This window comes from Eutrigla gurnardus (genome assembly GCF_963514095.1).
Source record: "Eutrigla gurnardus genome assembly, chromosome: 16".
Taxonomy (NCBI): Eukaryota; Metazoa; Chordata; class Actinopteri; order Perciformes; family Triglidae; genus Eutrigla; species Eutrigla gurnardus.
This window is the reverse complement of record NC_139927.1, coordinates 11,571,229-11,591,180: the sequence shown is the minus strand read 5'-3', so window position 1 is coordinate 11,591,180 and position 19,952 is coordinate 11,571,229. Positions and strand designations below refer to the sequence as shown.

At 43.5% G+C, this 19,952-nt stretch overlaps 1 protein-coding gene across 1 annotated transcript; it reads left to right on the top strand.

Annotated features, from left to right (window-relative positions):
* The first annotated feature begins 5,275 nt into the window (after positions 1-5,275).
* dusp10 (dual specificity phosphatase 10) lies at positions 5,276-15,240 on the top strand. The gene is made up of 4 exons (XM_084030093.1): positions 5,276-5,477; positions 6,658-7,487; positions 10,567-10,935; positions 11,290-15,240. The coding sequence occupies exons 2-4, from the start codon at positions 6,704-6,706 to the stop codon at positions 11,553-11,555; spliced, it is 1,419 nt and encodes a 472-aa protein (XP_083886219.1). The 5' UTR covers positions 5,276-5,477; positions 6,658-6,703; the 3' UTR covers positions 11,556-15,240.
* The last annotated feature ends 4,712 nt before the right edge of the window (positions 15,241-19,952 follow it).

Here is a 19,952-nt window from a genome sequence, read left to right as displayed (position 1 = left end):
GGGAGAGGGAGGCGACACATAAAACCGATGCTCAGTGGCTAGTGGATCTGAGAGCAGACTACAGCAACCTCCCAGAACAAGGAGCTCCCGTCAGGCATCACTGCGGCTAAGATGAGTAGGCACATGGATCAATACCTGAGCGGGGCCCGGAAAGGAGTTGGTAGTTACAGAAGAGGAGCCAAACACCAGCTACTGGTTGACAAAGCAGCCACTCGAGACCGGAAGACCAGACAGACCAACCTGATTACACGAAAGCCTGTGACTCCACACACATGGATGCAGGAATGCTAGGAACAAAACGTCAACAGGATTCTGAGAGACTTCATCAAGACTCTAGAGTAACCATGAGGATCACCAGGATCGACAGCAACAATATCAGAATGTCACGGTTCTGCTCACTACTGTGGCTCTCGATTAGCTTGCTTTTTTTAGTCCATTACTTAGGTGTTTAAAAAACAGAGGAGAGAAACAAGACATCTGGGCATCTGACATCTTTTCGGGTCACCAGGGTACTTTGATGTCAAAATGGCTGCCTGCTATGCAAAATGCATACGGGTTGGCAGGTCTGTTTATAGGATGCAATCTGTTACATAATTTCATCGTCCACGTTTTCAAAGTGTCAGTTGAAGTGTATCCTTGAAAATAGTTTATATGTCAGATGAAGAGTGAGTTGAACTAATTGTTACAGAGAAACAGTTGAAGATGCAGTCAAAGTGTTGTTTGAAGCTTTGAATTAATCATTTTGAGTAAACTGTGTTTCTGAAGTTGTGGAAGAGAGAGGTTAAGAAGAATTTTCAAACACTTCTCAGACCCGGGATCTGAAAGTGTTGAAAGTGTCAATCAAACTGTAAATATTGAGGGGTTGAAATGTCACCTGAAGAGAGGTCACATAACATGTAACCACTGAAAGCAGTTGAAATGTCAACTTCTGTTATTTCCGTTTAAGTCTCCAAGTTCCAGTATCCAAGCAGGTAACGCAACAATAAGGGTGAGCGCTCTTACCGATTCATTATTGGACTTCTCACATATTCCAACATGATTCAATCTCATTTCATAGAGTTTCTAGCTGTGATGGTGACTAATAACGACTTCTGTGCGAGATGAAATCTAAGATGCGTTTGCCAGTTTACATGTTTGATCAGATCTTCAGTCTTTTTTCTCACCATAATAAACATGGCAAACAAAATGTTTTCCAACATGCTGTGAGAACTAACAAAAGTTTAGACAGGATATCAACTTTAAATCCAATAATTCAAAAAACAAAGACATGCAGTTATGTGTGACAGTATTTCAGGGGGAGGCACCATAATGCATCAACAGACTAGGCTGACGTTTTTTTTCTTTCTTTCTTTTTTTTTTTAGCTCAGACAGTTTGTACGATGATAGTCATCCAGCCCGACCGCAAACTGAACAGAATGTTATTTTGGAAAGCTGCTTCGGTCCTCGGTTTAGACCTTGCTCATTTAATTAAATTACCAAATGACGCTAATGGAAATGATTTAGAATGGGAGGAAGAGCAACCAGGCAAGGTAAAGGAGGTCAGACATGTTGGAAGCTGTGTGTTGTGTTGCGGACTAACGGACTGGAAGCTGATAAACATGCAGAAAGTAAAAGGGACATAGGTCGACAGGCTGTTGAATCTTTGGCAGCGTCTCTCTTCGCCATCGCTGGACATGTTGCTTTTCAAGCTGTTGAGTCTGCAGTAGGCCCATCTGTGCTGTTCCCTCCTAGAAACCAGTCAGTAGCAACATTTGTCCATTTCTTCAATCCTCAGCCTTGAATAAGAAATGAAGTTAATGGCCAGATGGGATGAAATACTGGAAGCGTGGGGGGGTCAAGTCTTTTGCATAATAAAAACAAAAAACAATTAGTAAATGGGCATATTTGTAAGTCTAACAGCGTCTCCAGGGTCTTTCCGATATGAATGCATGTATGACAACTTGCTTCCAAGGTTACGTAAAGTTGAGATCTTCCTGTGCTGCTCTAAATGTGACAGTGAGTGTGCACCTCGCTGAAGACAGGAAGTGGTTTGGGTCTGTCATTGGGGCCAGCGAATACCGCACCACGCTTAGTCATATTTTCCATGCCGTGTAGAAACGAAAAGGGGGGGGGGGGGGGGGGGCGTGAAACCATTTGACTGTGTTTTACATCAAAGTTTGACATTATCTCATATCGGGAGTGCGATTTCTAAACAGGTACATGAAGCCGCAGCCTGTCATGTTTTCCACGGGCTGACATTTCTGAAGGTAGTCGGCGCGATCCAGTTCGAGATCTCACGAAAGGGAGAAAATGATTGTAAAACAAGGTTTCTCATCCTGTTTATGATTCAAAAAGGAAATAGAAAAGCACATAACATCTGTAAACCTTTTATCAGCAGCGATCCTTTTATCATCCACCTGCTCCCAGTTTAAAACACAACTAAGCGGTTACTGGTACTAATGTCATTTTGGCATCTTTCCATTTTAAAGCTAAGTTTTCACCCTGTCTCCTCAAATAACATTTTGATACCAATCATTTTCAATATAAAACACACAATTAAAGCATAATTAACATAATTAAATGTTTATGATTCATGCCTCTCCCCCAGAAAGACTGATTGCTGGCGGCTCCTGAAAATGCTAATCCTAATGCTAACGGTCACCAACAAGCATAGATGCCGAACCGATCTGGGCAGTTCCCAGAGATTCAAACAGTGTGATGTCACTCAGTTGGCAGTTGAACATTTACGTTTCATCATATCGTCGTCATTACTCCTGAGACTGGGAAAAATAAACAGGACGCCGCTTCACACACAAGGGAGTTGAAGAGCAAGAGCTACCCTCTCTGATGACCCGACCACCGTCAGGTGATGGAAATCCTGTCACTAATTGTGTGCAACTTGTGATTTTTTTTTCTATTTTTGCCACAGAAACCCTATTATAACCTAATCACCATTGTGTTTTTCCCCAAACTGTAGCTTTCTCTACACAAATATAGCACTTCCTACTCAATTCCACAATGTTGCCAAAGAAAAGATTTAGGCTGCATTGCTCTCAAGACTAAGAAAAGCCAATTAGTAGAATATAAATGTTGTTTCTAGGAGATAGGGTCGATGAGGCTGTTTGATGTGGCACTGAGTGCTTCAAGGAACATAACTTCCAGGTAACCTGTTAGCGTCTGAAATGTTCCTTATCACCATCGCTAACATCGTCTTCATGATAATAACAAACGCCTGATCAAATTGCTCAGAAAGATGTTTTCACAGTTTTGATGGTGCAAATTCTTGGTAATTCACTCTGTGCTGCAAAATTTCTTTTAAATTTCACAGCAGTCAGAGATTATGGCTTGACAAACATTTGGCCGAATGAAACCAGCCACACAGGCAGAACTGGTTGAATATACATAACCGCTCAGGTCCGGCTGCATCACAGTGTTTGAACTCCCAACAGATCTCGCATGCTTCTCATTTTAAATGACTCTTCACCACCATTACTTCTGTAGAACAATGTCTAATACATTACTGAAGTCACAGCTGTGTTTTCTCACAAATATACTTTCTTTAGATTACATCCCCATCATGTTGTGCACATATTTAACAATGTATGCAACAATATAAACAATTGTGTGCCATGTAAGCTAGTCCCAATCAATTTCAACCAATGACATCATGACATCCATCCGTCAATCAAGCTACTTTAAGCGAGTGTGGAGCCACAGTCCTCCATATTCCCAGAGTGCCAAAAATAATTTGGTCTTTGGAAAGAAAAACCTGCACATTGAAAACAATCAAAATGTTTTGACGCTGAATGGTCCAAACTTTAGAGTCTTCTCTGAGTGAAACGGGAGTAGCTGGGAATCCAATCTGAATAGGCTTTGATCAGCTGTGTCCATTTATAAATAACTGTACAGAGGGCTAAGAATAGAAGTAATAATACATGCCCTGCATTGTTTCATGTTGCCAAAGAGGATAAATAGAGACCTCAGATTATATTTGGGGTTTGAAGCCAGCGAGACACTTTCACCGCAACATGGGTCCTCCTGTCATATGGGACTGTGCAGTCAGCCAACTTGGCACTTGCTTTATAGCTCTCCTGCCAAAGACACCTAAAGTACTTATTATCATCAATAATGTTGCCTTGTTATCACACACACAGGTCACTTACTTTGTTGTCTTACACAAGCAAGATCTTCATTTTGAAGTGTTTGTCCTTTCATGATTTACTTCACTGTTATGTCATTGTGTGCCTCTCAGGGACTTAAAAGGAAGGGTCAGTTGGTGTTTTTAAATTGTTCTAAATGAGTAAGTGAGGAAATGACGCAACGAGCTTCTGCAGTCTTCCAGACATGTGTGACTCACAGCTTTAAATTGTGTTATTTTAACAAATAATAGAGGGATAGAGGGCACCCCCCAGAAGTTAGCCCATGACAAAAAGCCAATGGGATTTTTCCATTAGAAGTTGGATCATTGCAGAAAATATGCCAAACAAAAGTATGTAATACATGCAGGTCAGGAAGATAAGCTTCACAAATGAATGGCCCAATTGTTTGCCTGTTTCTTTAACTATTAGTTGGCACGATACCTCAAAAACAAAACAGATTTAAATTGGAATGAGGGATTCAATTCATTTGACTTGCCAGAGCAGGTAAAGTGCAGGTGTTTCTCTGTCCTAATAGGCCATGACAGCGTGAAGTGAGCTATCATGCACAAATACAGGACCCCCTGACACCGAAGCAGCTAAAGGGAATTCAGCCATTGTTAATAATATTGCTTTTCATCTGTGGCTGTCAAAATGTCTTCAGTGTCGTGTGATTTTTAAAGACTTACCTGTGTCAACAGACAATGACAAGTTGGGAATTAAACTCTATCCACACTGTGGAGTCATTTCTACTAAAATAAATTCCCAAATCTGTTTTTTTTTCATGGCCTGCTGCTGCCAACATCATGTATAAACGGTCTACTTTGTCGAATTTGCTTTTATTTTCACTTCTATTATATTCTGATAACAGAGGTCCATTTTTTCACTGTACGGGGAAAGTTTACGAGCAGCACATGAAGGCACCGTGTCTTCTTCCTCGAGCCTCCTGGCGAGACGTTTGATTGGCTGCCAGTGACATCATCCCTGCTCGTTCGTGGGACTGAAGGCAATTCAAGCGACATCCCTCCCCTCCCTCCCCCTCCTCCCCACCCAGCCACAGAGGCAGACACATCGGCCAAATCCCTCCCATCACGGGGCTGGACCTCACTGTAAGAAGAAGAAAAAAAAAAAAGGATAAAATGTAATATTAATGAAGCCGCGCATTGGCTCACACTCGCGTCAGTCCCGCTGCGCAGCTTCTGTAGGCTGGCAGACTTCCTTCAATATTATTTCTGGGGGAGCAGGGTAAAAGTGCTAAAAAAAATGTTGCCGATCCACAACACCGGGACGGACTGAATGGAGGCAACGTTGTCCCCGAGTGGAGCTAATAAATCCGTCTACAGCGCACCGCGACACACACCGGTAAGCCGAAATACGAGACAAGTTTGGGAATTAGCGTCCAAAGGCACAAGTTGTTGTCGAAATGCAGTCATAGATTATTATCATCTATAATTCATGAAGAACATCAACTCGCTGCTCCCATTTTGAGCTCATTTGTAGTTAAACATTTTTTTTTGTGGTAGCTTATTTTTTTTTAAATGATTTTAATGGACTAAATTGTTTTTTTTGTTTTTTTCAGCTGTTGCCTTTAATTATATCCCACCATTGCGACAAAGTTACAACCCCTACCTTTAGAATGCATCATCGCGTTTTTATTATTATTTTTTTTTACATTATAATTTATTTCATATGGCAGTGTGGAATGTAATTTCCTCCAGTGTTCAGCTGATCTGATCACTTCGTCTCGTCCTGAAAAAGCCATATCACATTCTCGGCACGTTCTCATGCCGGTTTCTTCAATGAATTTTTGCCCATGAATGATTTCTGCTTTTGGCTTAAAAAGGACGGCGACGGCCGGGACAGGCGGTTCTCGGCGGGTGTCTTTACATAATATGCCGGGATGACATGCTTTTTAAAATGCTCAGGCTGGTGATCAAAAGGAATTGCCTCCCCTCTTCTTTTTTTTTTTACTCCGACTTTTGCAGTTGGGGGAGAGACCCAACTGCGGCGTAGCGTTGATGCAGTATTTTATCTTTTCCCCTTTCCCCCTCTCTTGTTATAAAAGCTTTGGATCAAACAGACCAGAGTTGGGATAAAAAATTCAACAGCACACACACACACACACACACACACACACACACACACACACACACACACACACACACACACACACACACACAGTATCTGGAGAAATGATTCATATTACTTACACTCAAAGTGATTCAGTTACACAAGGCTCTGTGATGATTTAACTATGTATTATTAGTAGTCTGTCATGCTTATATTTTCCCACTATATTGGGTGTCGCCCTGCAGGTGTTGACACTACTAATATTTGGCTTCAGCAGCTGTTTTAGTTTGCATGTTGATCAAACAGACGGGAGGCCGGCCTTTATGCTCTCTGCTTCTTCGTTGACAGCCTCGATCTGAATCAGTAGATGCTGAATTCATTGAACCAATCTGTTTTTTTTTGTTTTTGGTTTTACTTTTGTTGCAAAGCTTTCCTCGCTCGTCTCACGTTTGTCTCGTCTCCGTGCCCACAGAGCGGCTTGTTGACTTCTCCGTAAACGTCCAGCCCTCAGCCTCCCCATGCCTCCATCTCCTCTTGACGACAGAATTGTGGTGGCGCTGCCAAGGCCGATCCGACCTCAGGAACTCCAACTGCGCCTGGACACCAGCTACCTGGACTCCATCGCCACCAGCAACAGCAACAAGACAGTCATCAGCACCACCGTGGTGAAGATCAGGGCGACGGCCAATCTTGTAACGTATATGCCCTCATCCAAGGGCTCCACGCGCTCGTTGTCGTGTGGATGCAGCAGTGCCAGCTGCTGCTCAGTGACTACCTATGAGAAGGACAGCCAGAGCCTCAACCACAGCCAGGTGAGCGCCAGCAGCCCCAACCTTAGCTATGCCGGGGCCCCCAACCCTATGGTCAGCAACCATGAAGTGTTAAGCACCCCTAGTCTCACCCCGGGCACCCCGAAGGCACTGTCAGGCGTGAGGCTCATCCACCCCAATGAGCTGGCCAAACGGATGACGTGCTGCCCCATGGGACACCCTGTGGGACCCATGCCGGTCATCATCGATTGCCGGCCCTTCATGGAGTACAACAAGAGCCACATCCGGGGGGCCGTGCACATCAACTGCTCCGACAAAATCAGTCGGCGGCGGCTACAGCAGGGCAAAATCACTGTGCTGGATCTCATCTCCTGCCGCGAGGGCAAGGACTCTTATAAGGGCATCTTCTCCAAAGACATTGTGGTTTACGATGAGAGCACCATGGACCCCAACCGGCTGACGTTCTCCCAGCCATTGCATGTGGTCCTGGAGTCCCTGAGGAGGGAGGGCAAGGACCCCATCATCCTCAAAGGTAACAGTGGGTGTGTCAAATAAGGCTGTCTAGTTTAAAAGAAAGAAACAACTTAATGGGCTTTACTTTCTCTCTGCGGTGAGTAAACCAGTCACATCTGACAGGAATGTCTGATTTATAAGTGGCAACACGAACTGATATGAAACCAACATCGTAGTGTAATAATGTGTAGCGTAGCGTGTAGAGACTTCATCGTTCTGGTCAGCTGATGCTGCCTGCGAACACACTGGTTGTGGCTTTGCCATCGTGTGAGCTTTGTATTGAAGCACTGCAGCAGTTTCCCACACACAACAGCGTGTGCACGTAAGTCTATGAATGTTCGGTGTAAATCCCTCATACATAAACATATGCACACGCTCCTCACTGGCTTTCTATATGACACTCATTAAGCATTTTGCGGGAAGTGAGAGCAGCTGTTGGTAAATAAGGCGGCCTATCGAGATAGCAGTCTGGGCTGCTGCCATGTTTTCTATCTTTAGTGTGTGTGTGTGTTTGAAGCTGAAAGCAGTATGTCCTGTTGGGGGGCTGGGCTGTGAGTGTTTTCTGAATGCCTCCCAGTCAACCTCTAGCCGTGAGATCCCAGCACCTTCATCTCTTCTTTCTTCTTCCCCTCCTCTCCGTCCTCTGGTCCTCCTGTGGGCTTTGATGGACGAGGCTCCTCTCCAGTCTCTCATCCTGCACCGGTGTCTGAGTGGAGCTCGCCTCAGTGGGAGGAACCGTACTGCTCTTCCTTCCCTTGATTTAATTCTTAAATTAAAACCGCTCAGTCTTCCATCTACATTCAAATTCATTTTTCATATCATTTCATATCATTTTCTTGAAGTATGTGAGAGTTCTCTAACTAGGCGAGGCATAGGGCATTGTTCCTATTACAAGTAGTAATGGTGACATATTTAGAACATTATTATATGAATGCTACTAAATAATTTACTCCATTATTTGCTTTTACCAGCATGTTTTAGTCATGATTCATTGTAATACGGTCGTTGCGTGATACTGCTACACTGGAAACAAAGCTCCTCCATCCCGGCCCCGCTGCAGCTCAAAGCGATAATAGGTTACATTTAATCCGTCAGTATTGCCATTAACTTGTCAGTAGAGTTGGACGGTGTAGGGAAAGCATTGGAAACAGCAGAGGAAGCTGTGAGGCGTCATTTTTGCACAGGAACTGAGCCTGTGGTTTATGAAAGTGATCAGACACAGTTTTCATGTTTTCCTCTTTGAGTTGAGTCAGGTGCTAATGACAGAGTATCACACTCAACAGATTTCATCTCGCAGCGAAGTGCTGCTTCTGGAGCTTCAGTTCATCTCGGTTTACGATGAAAAGTGCAATTAACAGCTGAGTTTGAAAAGAAACACGTTGGCTCAGTTTGAAAAGAGGAAGTTCACTTTGTCACTAGTGTAGGAATGTCACTGTTTGTTGATGTAAGCCAAAAGATGTTTGCTTTCAAATATCATTCAGTAAATTACTTGTTTTTTCACATTGTGGGGAAGTTAGTTTAGCTCTTGGTTTGGTTTTACAGTCCACACATCTCGCTGCTCTCGATCAGCCTCATTTTAAAAGCTCTGATAAACATCAACCAGACAGAGGTGGCAACTAGCTGGTGAACATGGTGGAGCATTTAGCTGCAGAAGAGCCCGATATTTCCCTCAGGAGTTGGAGGAAACCAAAATAGAGCTCAAAGAAAATAGAGAGTGAGTCTTGGCCCTACATTCTTCTACAAATTCATGCTTTCGTTACTCTGTTTCTGCGAAAAAATGATAGCCGACACAACAGCACATTTATAAGGTGGCAATATAGACATGTTACTGTCAGTAAGTGCCAAAAAAACAAACAAAACAGTAAAATAAAAAACGAAATAAAATAGAAATACTGCTTTAAATTTAGGTGAGATTTTTGTAATTACACATTAAGATGAAGGAAAAGTTATTTCATCTATGGCATTCTGAACAAAAGGTTTATGCGTGATAAAGATTATGTATTGTAAGAAAGATGTAGTATTATGAAACAGTGTAGATATGTAATACTGAATGGCTGTATGGTCTTCATTAATACATCTTTGTCTTCAGAAAAAAAGACCTCAAAATTCAGTGGAAACCCCCCGTTCCCCACCAACATGTTGACTTCCCTTTCTTATATTAACTAAAGTGTGATTATTACCACGACATCCCATGACAGTGAGGGCTGTTCCAGTCTCAGCTCAATAGGTTAATGTCTTTGTCCATGCTTAACAATCGGCCTGTTTTATGGTGAAGCCACCTGCCTGGTGGTCACCAGGGGGAACTGGTTGCGATGACCTCACATGGCATGATGTCAACTGTTGCAATGTTAACAAAACACGAACTGATACTGTGTTTGTGTGTGTGTGTGTGTGTGTGTGTGTGTGTGTGTGTGTGTGTCTGACACTTTCCACCCCTCCCAACCACTCTTGTGCTGAAGGGGAAACTTTGGCTTATGGCATCACTGGCAACAGGTGCAAAGGAGTTATTTGGAGAAGTGCAGATGTCCAGTGAGAAGTATATTAAACATTTAGCACATCTCTTTACCTGCAGATTAACAAGGGGGGTTTCTTATGAGGTTAAGGTGGTGGAAACTGTTTTAGTAGCTATTTTCGGCCTTTTCTCTCCTTTTTGAAATGAGTCCTTGCATATGGAAGCACCGACGATTCCTTCATATTGATTCAATATCCAAATGGTGACATTCAAACTACAAACAAATATAACAGTGGAGTCTGGGGGTTGTAGATTTCTGTCACGTTTCTGCACATCGACTACTATCAGACTTACTATCAGACGGGCACACAAAGCTTACTTGTACTATTCCGTTGTGACGTGTGCCATGTGGTGCATAGAAGTATGAGCGCATGTATTTTTAGCATGGAGGGCTCCAGTGGGAATTGAACCCTTAACCCTGGCAAGGACCAACAAGGTCCAATGTGCAATTGGGAAGGGTTAAAAAAAAGAAGAAGAAAAGTAAATATGAAAGTTGGTTGGCAGCTCCCCCTGTGGACCAAACACAACACGTGGTTTTTAACTTGAGCCTATGCCATACTCATAATCTCTCCGTTTGTGTTCACAGGAGGCCTTAGCTGCTTCAGGCAGAGCCACGAGAACCTGTGTGAGCACTCGCTGCATCTTCACGAGGGCTTGGGCACCGGTGCTGCTGCCGGCCTGACAGGGCCGCTACCTCACTCCCTGCCCTCCACCCCGGACATCGAGAACGCAGAGCTGACGCCAATTCTGCCCTTCCTCTACCTGGGGAACGAGCAAGACGCTCAGGACATCCGCCTGCTGCAGCGCTACAACATCGGCTACATCCTCAACGTGACCACCCACCTGCCGCTCTTTCACTACGACACCGGCCACTTCATCTACAAGCGTCTGCCCGCCACGGACAGCAACAAGCAGAACCTGCGGCAGTACTTCGAGGAGGCGTTCGAATTCATTGGTAGGAAATCCTTTAACTGTGTCACTGGAGGAGTGCAAGCGAACAGGTCTTGAAAGGTCTTGTGACCCTTTAAGACGATGTAATGAGCAATTAGAGCTTTGAGCAATTAAACCCAAGAATAATTGAGAGTTTGATGCCAATACGGTTTGTAGGCTTGAAGCAGTAATCTTTTGTTAGGCAACACGGTGATAAGACCAAAGACGGCTGTGGTGCTTAAAACCTGCCTGTTTCAAATGTCCTAAATTATTATACAGTGTTGTATGTTTCTCTGAGAATTTGCAAAAAGCTTCCAGGGAATGAACTTGAAGCATTTCATATATCATGTCCTGATTGTTTCCATGTTCCTCTCTGCAGAGGAAGCACACCAAGCAGGTATGGGCCTCCTGATCCACTGCCAGGCAGGCGTGTCCCGGTCAGCCACCATCGTGATCGCCTACCTGATGAAGCACACCTGGATGACCATGACAGACGCCTATAAGTTTGTCAAAACCAGACGGCCCATCATCTCCCCGAACCTCAACTTCATGGGCCAGCTGTTGGAGTTCGAGGAGGACCTCAACAACGGAATAACGCCACGAATCCTCACGCCCAAGCTGATCGGTGTGGAAACCGTCGTCTGAACGGACCCAGCCGACTCGACGCTCACTATTGTACACACACTCTCGCTGATTTTTCTCAAAGAGAGGCCGGCTGCTCCGCAAGCTCGGTTGGAGCGTGAGAGCCGCTGCATTCTTCTTGAATCTTCTCGCGCTCACTGTGGACTCTCTGGAGTGCCAAAGCTCTGGGTCAGTGGTGATGAGAAATGCCAAAAAATCCCTACCGTTTGGACCTGGTTAAAGTCCCAGAGGAGAAGACGAGTTCGAGATAAGGGCCGGAGAGGGGGAAGTGGTCATCGCGACCACAGAGGAGCAAATGCGAGGGAAAAAGAAATTGGTTCGGAAAAGATCTTCTACGTGTTTAGGGGCAAATATTGACAAGAGAAACTCTTAAAAGCTCACACTGTGGCACACAGTTTCTGTTTGCAGACTCAGGCGGGGTTGGCCACGGCAGTGCCTGTCAGAAAAGAAGAAAAAAAACAGAAGAAAATAAAAAAAGAAGACTTGTTTGGTGTGTTAATGTTGTTGTTCTATTTTTATACAGGGGTTTATGGGGGTGACCATGACGAGCCCACAGCGGCTTACTGTGCAATAATTTCAGAGTGGAATGCAACTGAGACCTTGATCTTATGTGTATATAATGATAATGATGATGTAATGATTACGAAACATTTCCAGCTCTTTGCTGAAATACCATTTTGATGTTAGTGTAATTACTGTTGTTCAGTTCTATATGTTTATGGTGCGTACGGTAACGCTGTAATATTTGGCGCAAGGAGAGACGACGAGAGGGCGGGGGAGTAAAAAAATGGGGTTTTATTTTTGAGTGCAGCTTGTGGGTTTATGTCCGTCATCAGAATCACAAATTCATATTTCGTGTGTTTGCTTCGGTGTCTTTGTTTCTGCCATTCCTGCATCCACATATGCATATATATTTTTTAGCAATATACAATATATATTACCAGACAGCCATAAGAGCTTCTTTTTTTAATGCATGGCTGCTGGCAGAAATAATCAGTAAATATTGTAAAACAGGGCTACTGGTGATGTTTAATGTAAAAGAATGGAGGAATTTCACTGCCTGCTTCTGTTGTCTCCTCTTGTTCTTTTTGCTCCCATTCATCCATGAGACAGCCCTGTTGAGTCCCTATGTAGCTCCATTTGTTTATTCCCTGAATCTTCAGCTACGTTTTAGTCCGCTGTAAGGTAGTAGAGTCCAGGTACAGACGTCGCACGTCTACTTCCTCCCGCGGCTCGCGGTGTAGCGTGACGGTGGTGGTACAGTAGAGCAGCGTGACCCTCGTCTTATCTTTTGCAACTCCCTGTCACTGACACTAAGCTACAGTCAAGTGAGCTCTTCTGCCGTGCATAGGCGACCGCTGCTGTCACGTGCTGTTCTAGTGCCTCTATCGATGCCTTAATTCATGTGTCACCACTGGGCCTGCGCGTGGCACGCCATCACGTGCAGACGGAGGCTGAACACGCCCGAGGTCGAATTTTTCACTCCAGACAAAAGTGGTCTCGGTTCTCTGGGTGACAAACAGATTTCCTTCTGCTATTCCTGATGAATGGGCAGCATTTGATAAGATGGCGTTTTAAAGCCTTGAGGTAAAAAAATGCTGATTATGGAACTCGGATCTCATTAGAAGGGAAATTGAATGCCAACGTAAAAAAAACAAAAAAGTAGTGTAGCAAAAAGCATATGCACGCACACAAAGTTTACCCTCATCCAGTTGCACCTGAATATACTCTCCTTCGACACACATGTAGATAGATGTGAATTGAAAGGCAACAACAAAAAATGCTCAACCTGCTTGTGCTACTTTGCCTTCATTCTGATGGAAACGGCAGATTTTTTGCATTGAAAAGAATCTAAATTTTGCAATTCAGCCTCTCAGCTGTGTTTAGTGTAATATATATATAAAGGGAAACTTCTTAAAGTCTTTTTAAGGATGCATGCGTTTTCAACCGCCTTTCTCAGACTTAGTATAAAGACCTCGTCTTGTTGAGATGACAAGGGAGCATTTAAACAAAAAAAATATTGATCTAAATTTCCCAGACTCAGAAAAATCGCCTTTTTTTTTATTTGATGAACCCAAAGGCCTGTCAAAGTTCCAGACACAGAAACGAGCATGTAGTCCTTCAACTGAAGTTTAAATATGAAATTTAGACAGACCCTAGTTACGAGCTTTGTCCTGTATTTTACCAAGTTGACTTGAAGCAGCTTCATTCCAAATGACGGTTTCTGTTCTGTTCAAATGTTCTTCTGGTTCCTGTTCAGCTCTCCATTGTTTGCGTGAAAACAAAAAGGCATAAAATGAAGCACAGAGCCAACAATATCAAGGTCAAAGCACCCAAAAACAAAAAAAAACACATTCATTTTTTTACCCTCTGTGAACCATTTTACCTTCAAAAGAGCATCTGAACCCAAAGGTCTGTAGACGGATCACGCTGGTCTCCGTCAGCGAGATGAAGGAGAATGCAAGACGTTTTCATAGCGTAGTGGATACAAACACACAAGGCTTTACAACAGACATTCACAACAATAAGCTTCGAAAATCCCTCATGTGAAAATCCATGCTATGCAAATGAAATCGGAACAGGTTGTTTCTTTACCCGACGGAGGAGAGCTAGTTTTGTGAGGTCTCTGCGAACATTTGGAGCATGAATGACAGTTTGCAGCCTCGGACTGAAGTGAGTTTTATACGTGTGACTTATCGACAAAGAACTTCTAAGGAAAAAAAAAAAAAAATACATTTGTGTGGCGACGTGTCCTCACTTCAATGTTTTTGTTGCTGTTGTCATTGGTGTCTACTGGTGCTCCAAAAATATATTTGAATATGATAAAAAAAAAAAAGATATATAATAACCACACAATTGTAGCTTGTGCATTTATATTCAGTGATTCACCACCACCACCAAAAAAAGAAGAGGAAAAAAAAAAGAGAGAGCTTAGCATCTGAGCCAATGTTACGTAAGAATAATGAACCTTTTTCGTCCCATCTGCTGGTTCCTACAACCAGCGGCGGCACATGGCTTTTGTATGTAACGATCTATCTGACTGAACAATGTAACCGTTGTACTGTACGTTACTCTTTGGTTGGAAAACGAAGCATGCTGTGTGTTTCTGGTCTGTGAGGGACATTCGCAGACATTATGGTGCTGTCTGTCTTGCCCCACACTGCTCTCTCTGTAGAGGTCACAGCCTGATCGACGGCTCCACGTGGGTCCCCCCCCCCCCCCCCCCCTCCCTCCTTCTTATTTGGAAACACGGTTCTGTATTAGAACAATATCAAGCTGTCATACTCGATGTGCACTCTGTACGACTAGACTTGTTTAAGAGTCTCTGCTTTGGGCTCAGAGGCTCGATGGAAATGGGCTTCGCTCTACAAGTCTCTGTATCTTTATTTGTGTCTGTAGGCAACGGTCAAGTATATACAGTATAAAAATATATATCTATTTTCTTTGTATGCATATATTCATTACTATTTTTGCACTGACCTACGGACAGATGGATTTATTTTTTTCCACAAAGGGTGCTATTATAACGGAGGCCTTCTCCCACACCTTTTTTGCATGACTTGCTAAAGATTCCTCAACCGGTCTGTCATCTCTCCTACTCTTCTCCTACTACTCCTTGAATTGAAGCACTGTAATTTTGTAATCCCTACTTGTGAGCTTTGAAATAAACAGGGAGGCTTCAAGTTTGGTTTGGCGTCCTGGAGCTTAATTTGGTTTATTCCCCCCCCGGTTTCTTCACACATACAGGAGGTAATTCCTTTTGCAACTCAGAAAAACGAAGTAGAAATGTTTTCTGAAGATGAAGAACAAAAAATGTGCCGGTTGCTTCGTGCCAGAAAGTTGCGATAATCTAATATTGTCACAACAATGGATCAAATGACTAGAATGTGAAAGTGGACGTTTGATTCTGCAGCTTCTATCCATCACCTCAACATCAACCTGTTTCCAGCTGTTGTTTCCTCCACATTAACTTAAAAGGTGATATAATGTCAGTGTTGTGTTCACAACCTGTTTCGGCTGCCCCCGTGTGGCCAAAAAATACAAATATAGATTTGAAGTATGACACAAGTGCTGCAACCAAAAGTTATTGTCATTATTGAGGAATCAACCAACCACTCAATCAATCAATTATTTAGTCTATAATAAGGTAAGATATTCAACTTATAATGATATAACCCTGAGGAGTAATGTGACCAAGGCTCCACAATACAACGCAAGCCAGGAAACAACCGAAGTTCAGAGACTCCCTGATCATTGGGATCAATAACAACAAACAAGCCCCACAGTGTGTATTTTAAGAGACAGCCTCTATCAGCCTCTTGACATTTGAGCATCCAGTGGAGTACACGGCCAGAGTTGTGAATTATCTGCGCTCCCCTCCATTGAACCATGTGTCACATAGCTGCAGGAGTTATGGGCCTATATTTACTCTCGACTTCGCAGGCGTCTACCGCCTCACGGCCCGGCGGCGAAAGGGTGCAGGCTGGCCTGAGGGTCAAGATCTCTCCTTAGTAGCAGGCACAAAAATAGTTTTTAGCGTTGTTTCTAATTACAAGTGATGAGTGCCCCGCCTCATTAATCCTTTCCTATCAGCACTGGGCAGGCTGGCAGCACCAGAATAGCCCTGATCTTTGTGGTGCTGCACGCCGCTCTCCAACGAGCCCCTGCATGGACGTATTAGGCAAAGTGGGCCTGAGAGGAGGACCTACCTTTCCCACATGCACGCACACACACACAAACAGGTGCACACACACACACACACACACATTCACATAATCAAGTGTGTGCATACTTCCCAGTCAGAGGAGACGGTGAAATAAAGCAGAGAGGATCTCTGCTGCACTGGTTACCATCAAAGCTGCTCGCTTTGTCACAGGAAGATGCACTCGCACGTCATCCCACCAAGGCTTCACTAAACCAAACTACAGCAGCACTTTGCACTTACACGTCATACATAAAACAACGCTTCCCGTATTTACTTCACAGCTAAATATGCCAGAGGCCGATACAGACTTAGGTTAATGTGAGGAAAATGGGAACACAGACGGGCAAGCTTAACTTTAATTTAGTCCAGCCGTGTATTGTACCAACAGATACCACTAAATCATTATAATTCACTTTTATCATTTTTTCCTTCCTTTCACATGAAACAATTCAGCAAGGAAAACACAAGTCCTCACAACTAATGTCAATACTGGCCATAACTTGTGATGAGGATTAACAGGCTGAGAGTGTCTGTTTGTAACGTAAACAGTAATGTTGTGAACTACCGTATGTTGTTTTTTTACCTTGGCTTGGGCATAACTGGAATATATATTCAAAATGTTGGGAAGCTTTAAAGTCTACTTATCGATGACACTTTGCAAAGATATCCACCTTGTATCATATATGTTTTCTGTGGTAATAAATGAACTGAGGTCATTTTCTCAGACTTCTATACAGTCGGACTTCTCTTCAGAACCAGAGGACTCGCCCCCTGCTGGCCATTAGACAGAATGCAAGTTTAAGACACCTCTCATCTCTAACAATGTGGCAACAGTTTTGGGGGCTGACCCTTTTCCTTTTTCAACATGAGCTATGTCCCCGATGCACCACGCCAGGGTAAGGGTGAACCTGGACTGACCTGCACAGAGCTCTGACCTCAACTCCATCCAGCACCTCTGGGACAAACCGGAACGCTGACTGTGAAGCCTTGTCTCCCAACATCAGCGCAGGACCTCCCTGATGCTCCAGTGTCTGAATGGGAGCAAATGCCTGCAGCCAGGTTCCAAAGTCTTGTGGAAGGCCTTTAAAGAAGCACGGAGGCTGTTATAGCGGTGTATTCACTCCCGAGAGTTTTGGAATAAAATGTTCAACAATCACATTTGGGGCGTTATGTTTGAGTGTTTGCATACATTTGGTCGTATATAGACTTGATGTTGATTAGTCAGGATGAACTGTATCCACTGCCCCACTCGCTGTGATGTATTTTCGCGGTTAATGAGTTTTGGCCTGTGATTCTCTGCAGTCAGCTCTTGGTTGGTGAGTATGAATTATCCTCCTGCATCAGAGAGAGAGAGAGACAGAGAGAGAGACAGAGAGAGAGAGAGCATTGAGGGATGGAGCGTGGTAGATAGAAAGACAGAGCAGAAGAGGTCATGGCCCATTTCACACAGCGCACCAAGGAGATTACAGGAGGTCTCGAGGCATGATACAGGCGCCATGGTGATGTCTCTGCAAATAAGCAGATACAAACATGCCACCTACAGAGCGGCCGAGGACGGGGAAGGACAAGGAGCTCCGGAGAGCGAGAGGACAGATGAAGAAACGTTGATATCAAACATCGGCTCTGCACAGAGACGAGATATAAAATAAATAAATACATTTTAAAAAAAACGTCTGGACCTGCTGAGTCCACAAGCTTGCAGAGTGAGCGCGGCGGCGATTTGTTATCGCCCGTGGCACATGTTGGACTTTTGAAGTGTCAAGTCTCGTTACATATTAGCCCACACTGACGCCGCACGCCGTATGTGTCTGCGTGGAGCTGCAGAACCCTGGCTCCTCCCCCACCAGACTCACCTTATCAGAACACGGCATCGGCATTTACATATTTATTCACTGAACTGTTACAGCTCTAATGAGCCACATGCTTCATATAGGTCGAGTGTGTTCATGGACCTTAATGGGAAACATACAGTAAGCTTTGCTTTGAATAGCGGCTTACCCATAGTGCTCAGCATTATCATGAGTAAGACACTAAACTCCAATTACACCGCAAATACATTCAGATATTACTAAAATATGCAAGCGTCATGTGACCTGTGAGTTCATGATGATATTTACGTCAGCAGCCTCATGACCTAACGGGTTTAACATACTGATGCTACAATACTGCAATCAAGTGATGACATATCCACTCAGCATTTTTATCTGTATGACCTTCGTGTCCTCAATAGAACCTACAGACCTGAATACACCAAGAGTCAAAGTTACGTTATGTTTAAATATTGATACTGCAAACACAGTTCCTGCTGCACAAGAGGACGCAAAACGTGAAGACAAACCAGAGGATTTGTGTGACGTGTGCAGCTGAACCGTCTCCCATTTCCACACTGCCACTCTTCTCTTTCTTCTGCTCCAGATAAGTCCCTTTAATTGCTGGCCTCGTTTTGCTTTACCCCCCACAAATCACACACACACACACACACACACACACACACGCACACAAACACACACAGAATGGCTGCTCAGACTGGTCGCAGCCTGAGGGCGATCGTTCAAAGTTTTGAGTTTGAGTAGTGCTATTTTGCCAGATTGCAAAATAATAAACATAAAACCAGATCATATTTGAAGAAAGTTATCTTTTGGATGGAAATACAATGAAGTGACTTACTCGATTAAAATTTAAATAATTAAAAAACACATATTTCTAAATATTTTTTTAAAAGTATTTTAAAGCTATTTCCGCTTATTATTTCTCAATTTTAGGTATTTTTTTTACACCAAAAACATACAAATGTGAACTTAGAAAGGCAAGTTGTTTATCATTTCTGTTTATAGTAAACTCACTTTAATTTCACTTTAATCAATTTATTTCTCTCCTTTATGTTCCCACAGGTAACTTCCTGTTGTGTCGCTGCTCGTCTAAACTAACCCAATGGAAGTTTGAGCCTTCACTGTCTGTAGTATCATGAGCGCTGTCTGGTCCTGCTCAAGGCCGCCTCTCCTTCCTCCCCCCCCCCCATCCTCCTCATCTTTCCATCTACAGTACTTTTCACCCTGGGAAACCCCCCGCCACAGTCTTCGTGACACATTCAAACCAGCTATTATGTTGCACTGTGGGGGGGCATGGCAAAACAAAACAATAATTTAGACCCCACTTTATTGGAGCCCTTATCTGCTTAAGTGCTCACACACGTAGTCAAAGCCACACGACGTGAGACCCGATCATCCATCAAACAAAAGATGTTTTAACAGTCAGGCAAAGAAAGAAATTGAGGGTTTGAAGTGTGCCCCCCCCCTCTTGTGGCGTTATGCTTTTTTAAACACAATCTTTCGGTGTTAGAATATACATAACAGTACATCACATTTTCCAAAGTCACAGTCAAATCCTTTATCCTCGTTTACTGCGGTGAGAGAATTTCAGCTTGAAGCCGGTGAATGGTTCAGGCTGATGGAGACGCTGGTCAGAGGCCGGTCACCAAGAAACAGTCAGACCACGACCAATTGTTGTTTTTAGATTTCTGTATTTGTGTTAGACAAAAAAATATCTAATTGATTAGGAAATGGGTTCTTGGGTCCGCAGTTTTGTCACCGGATTTTCACAAACAAGTTCAAAATAGGAATAAAACACAGCCTTGAGTTATTCAAAGATAAATAAACAGTCATCATTTTCCAAGGTGGGAGGCATGTCTTTTATGC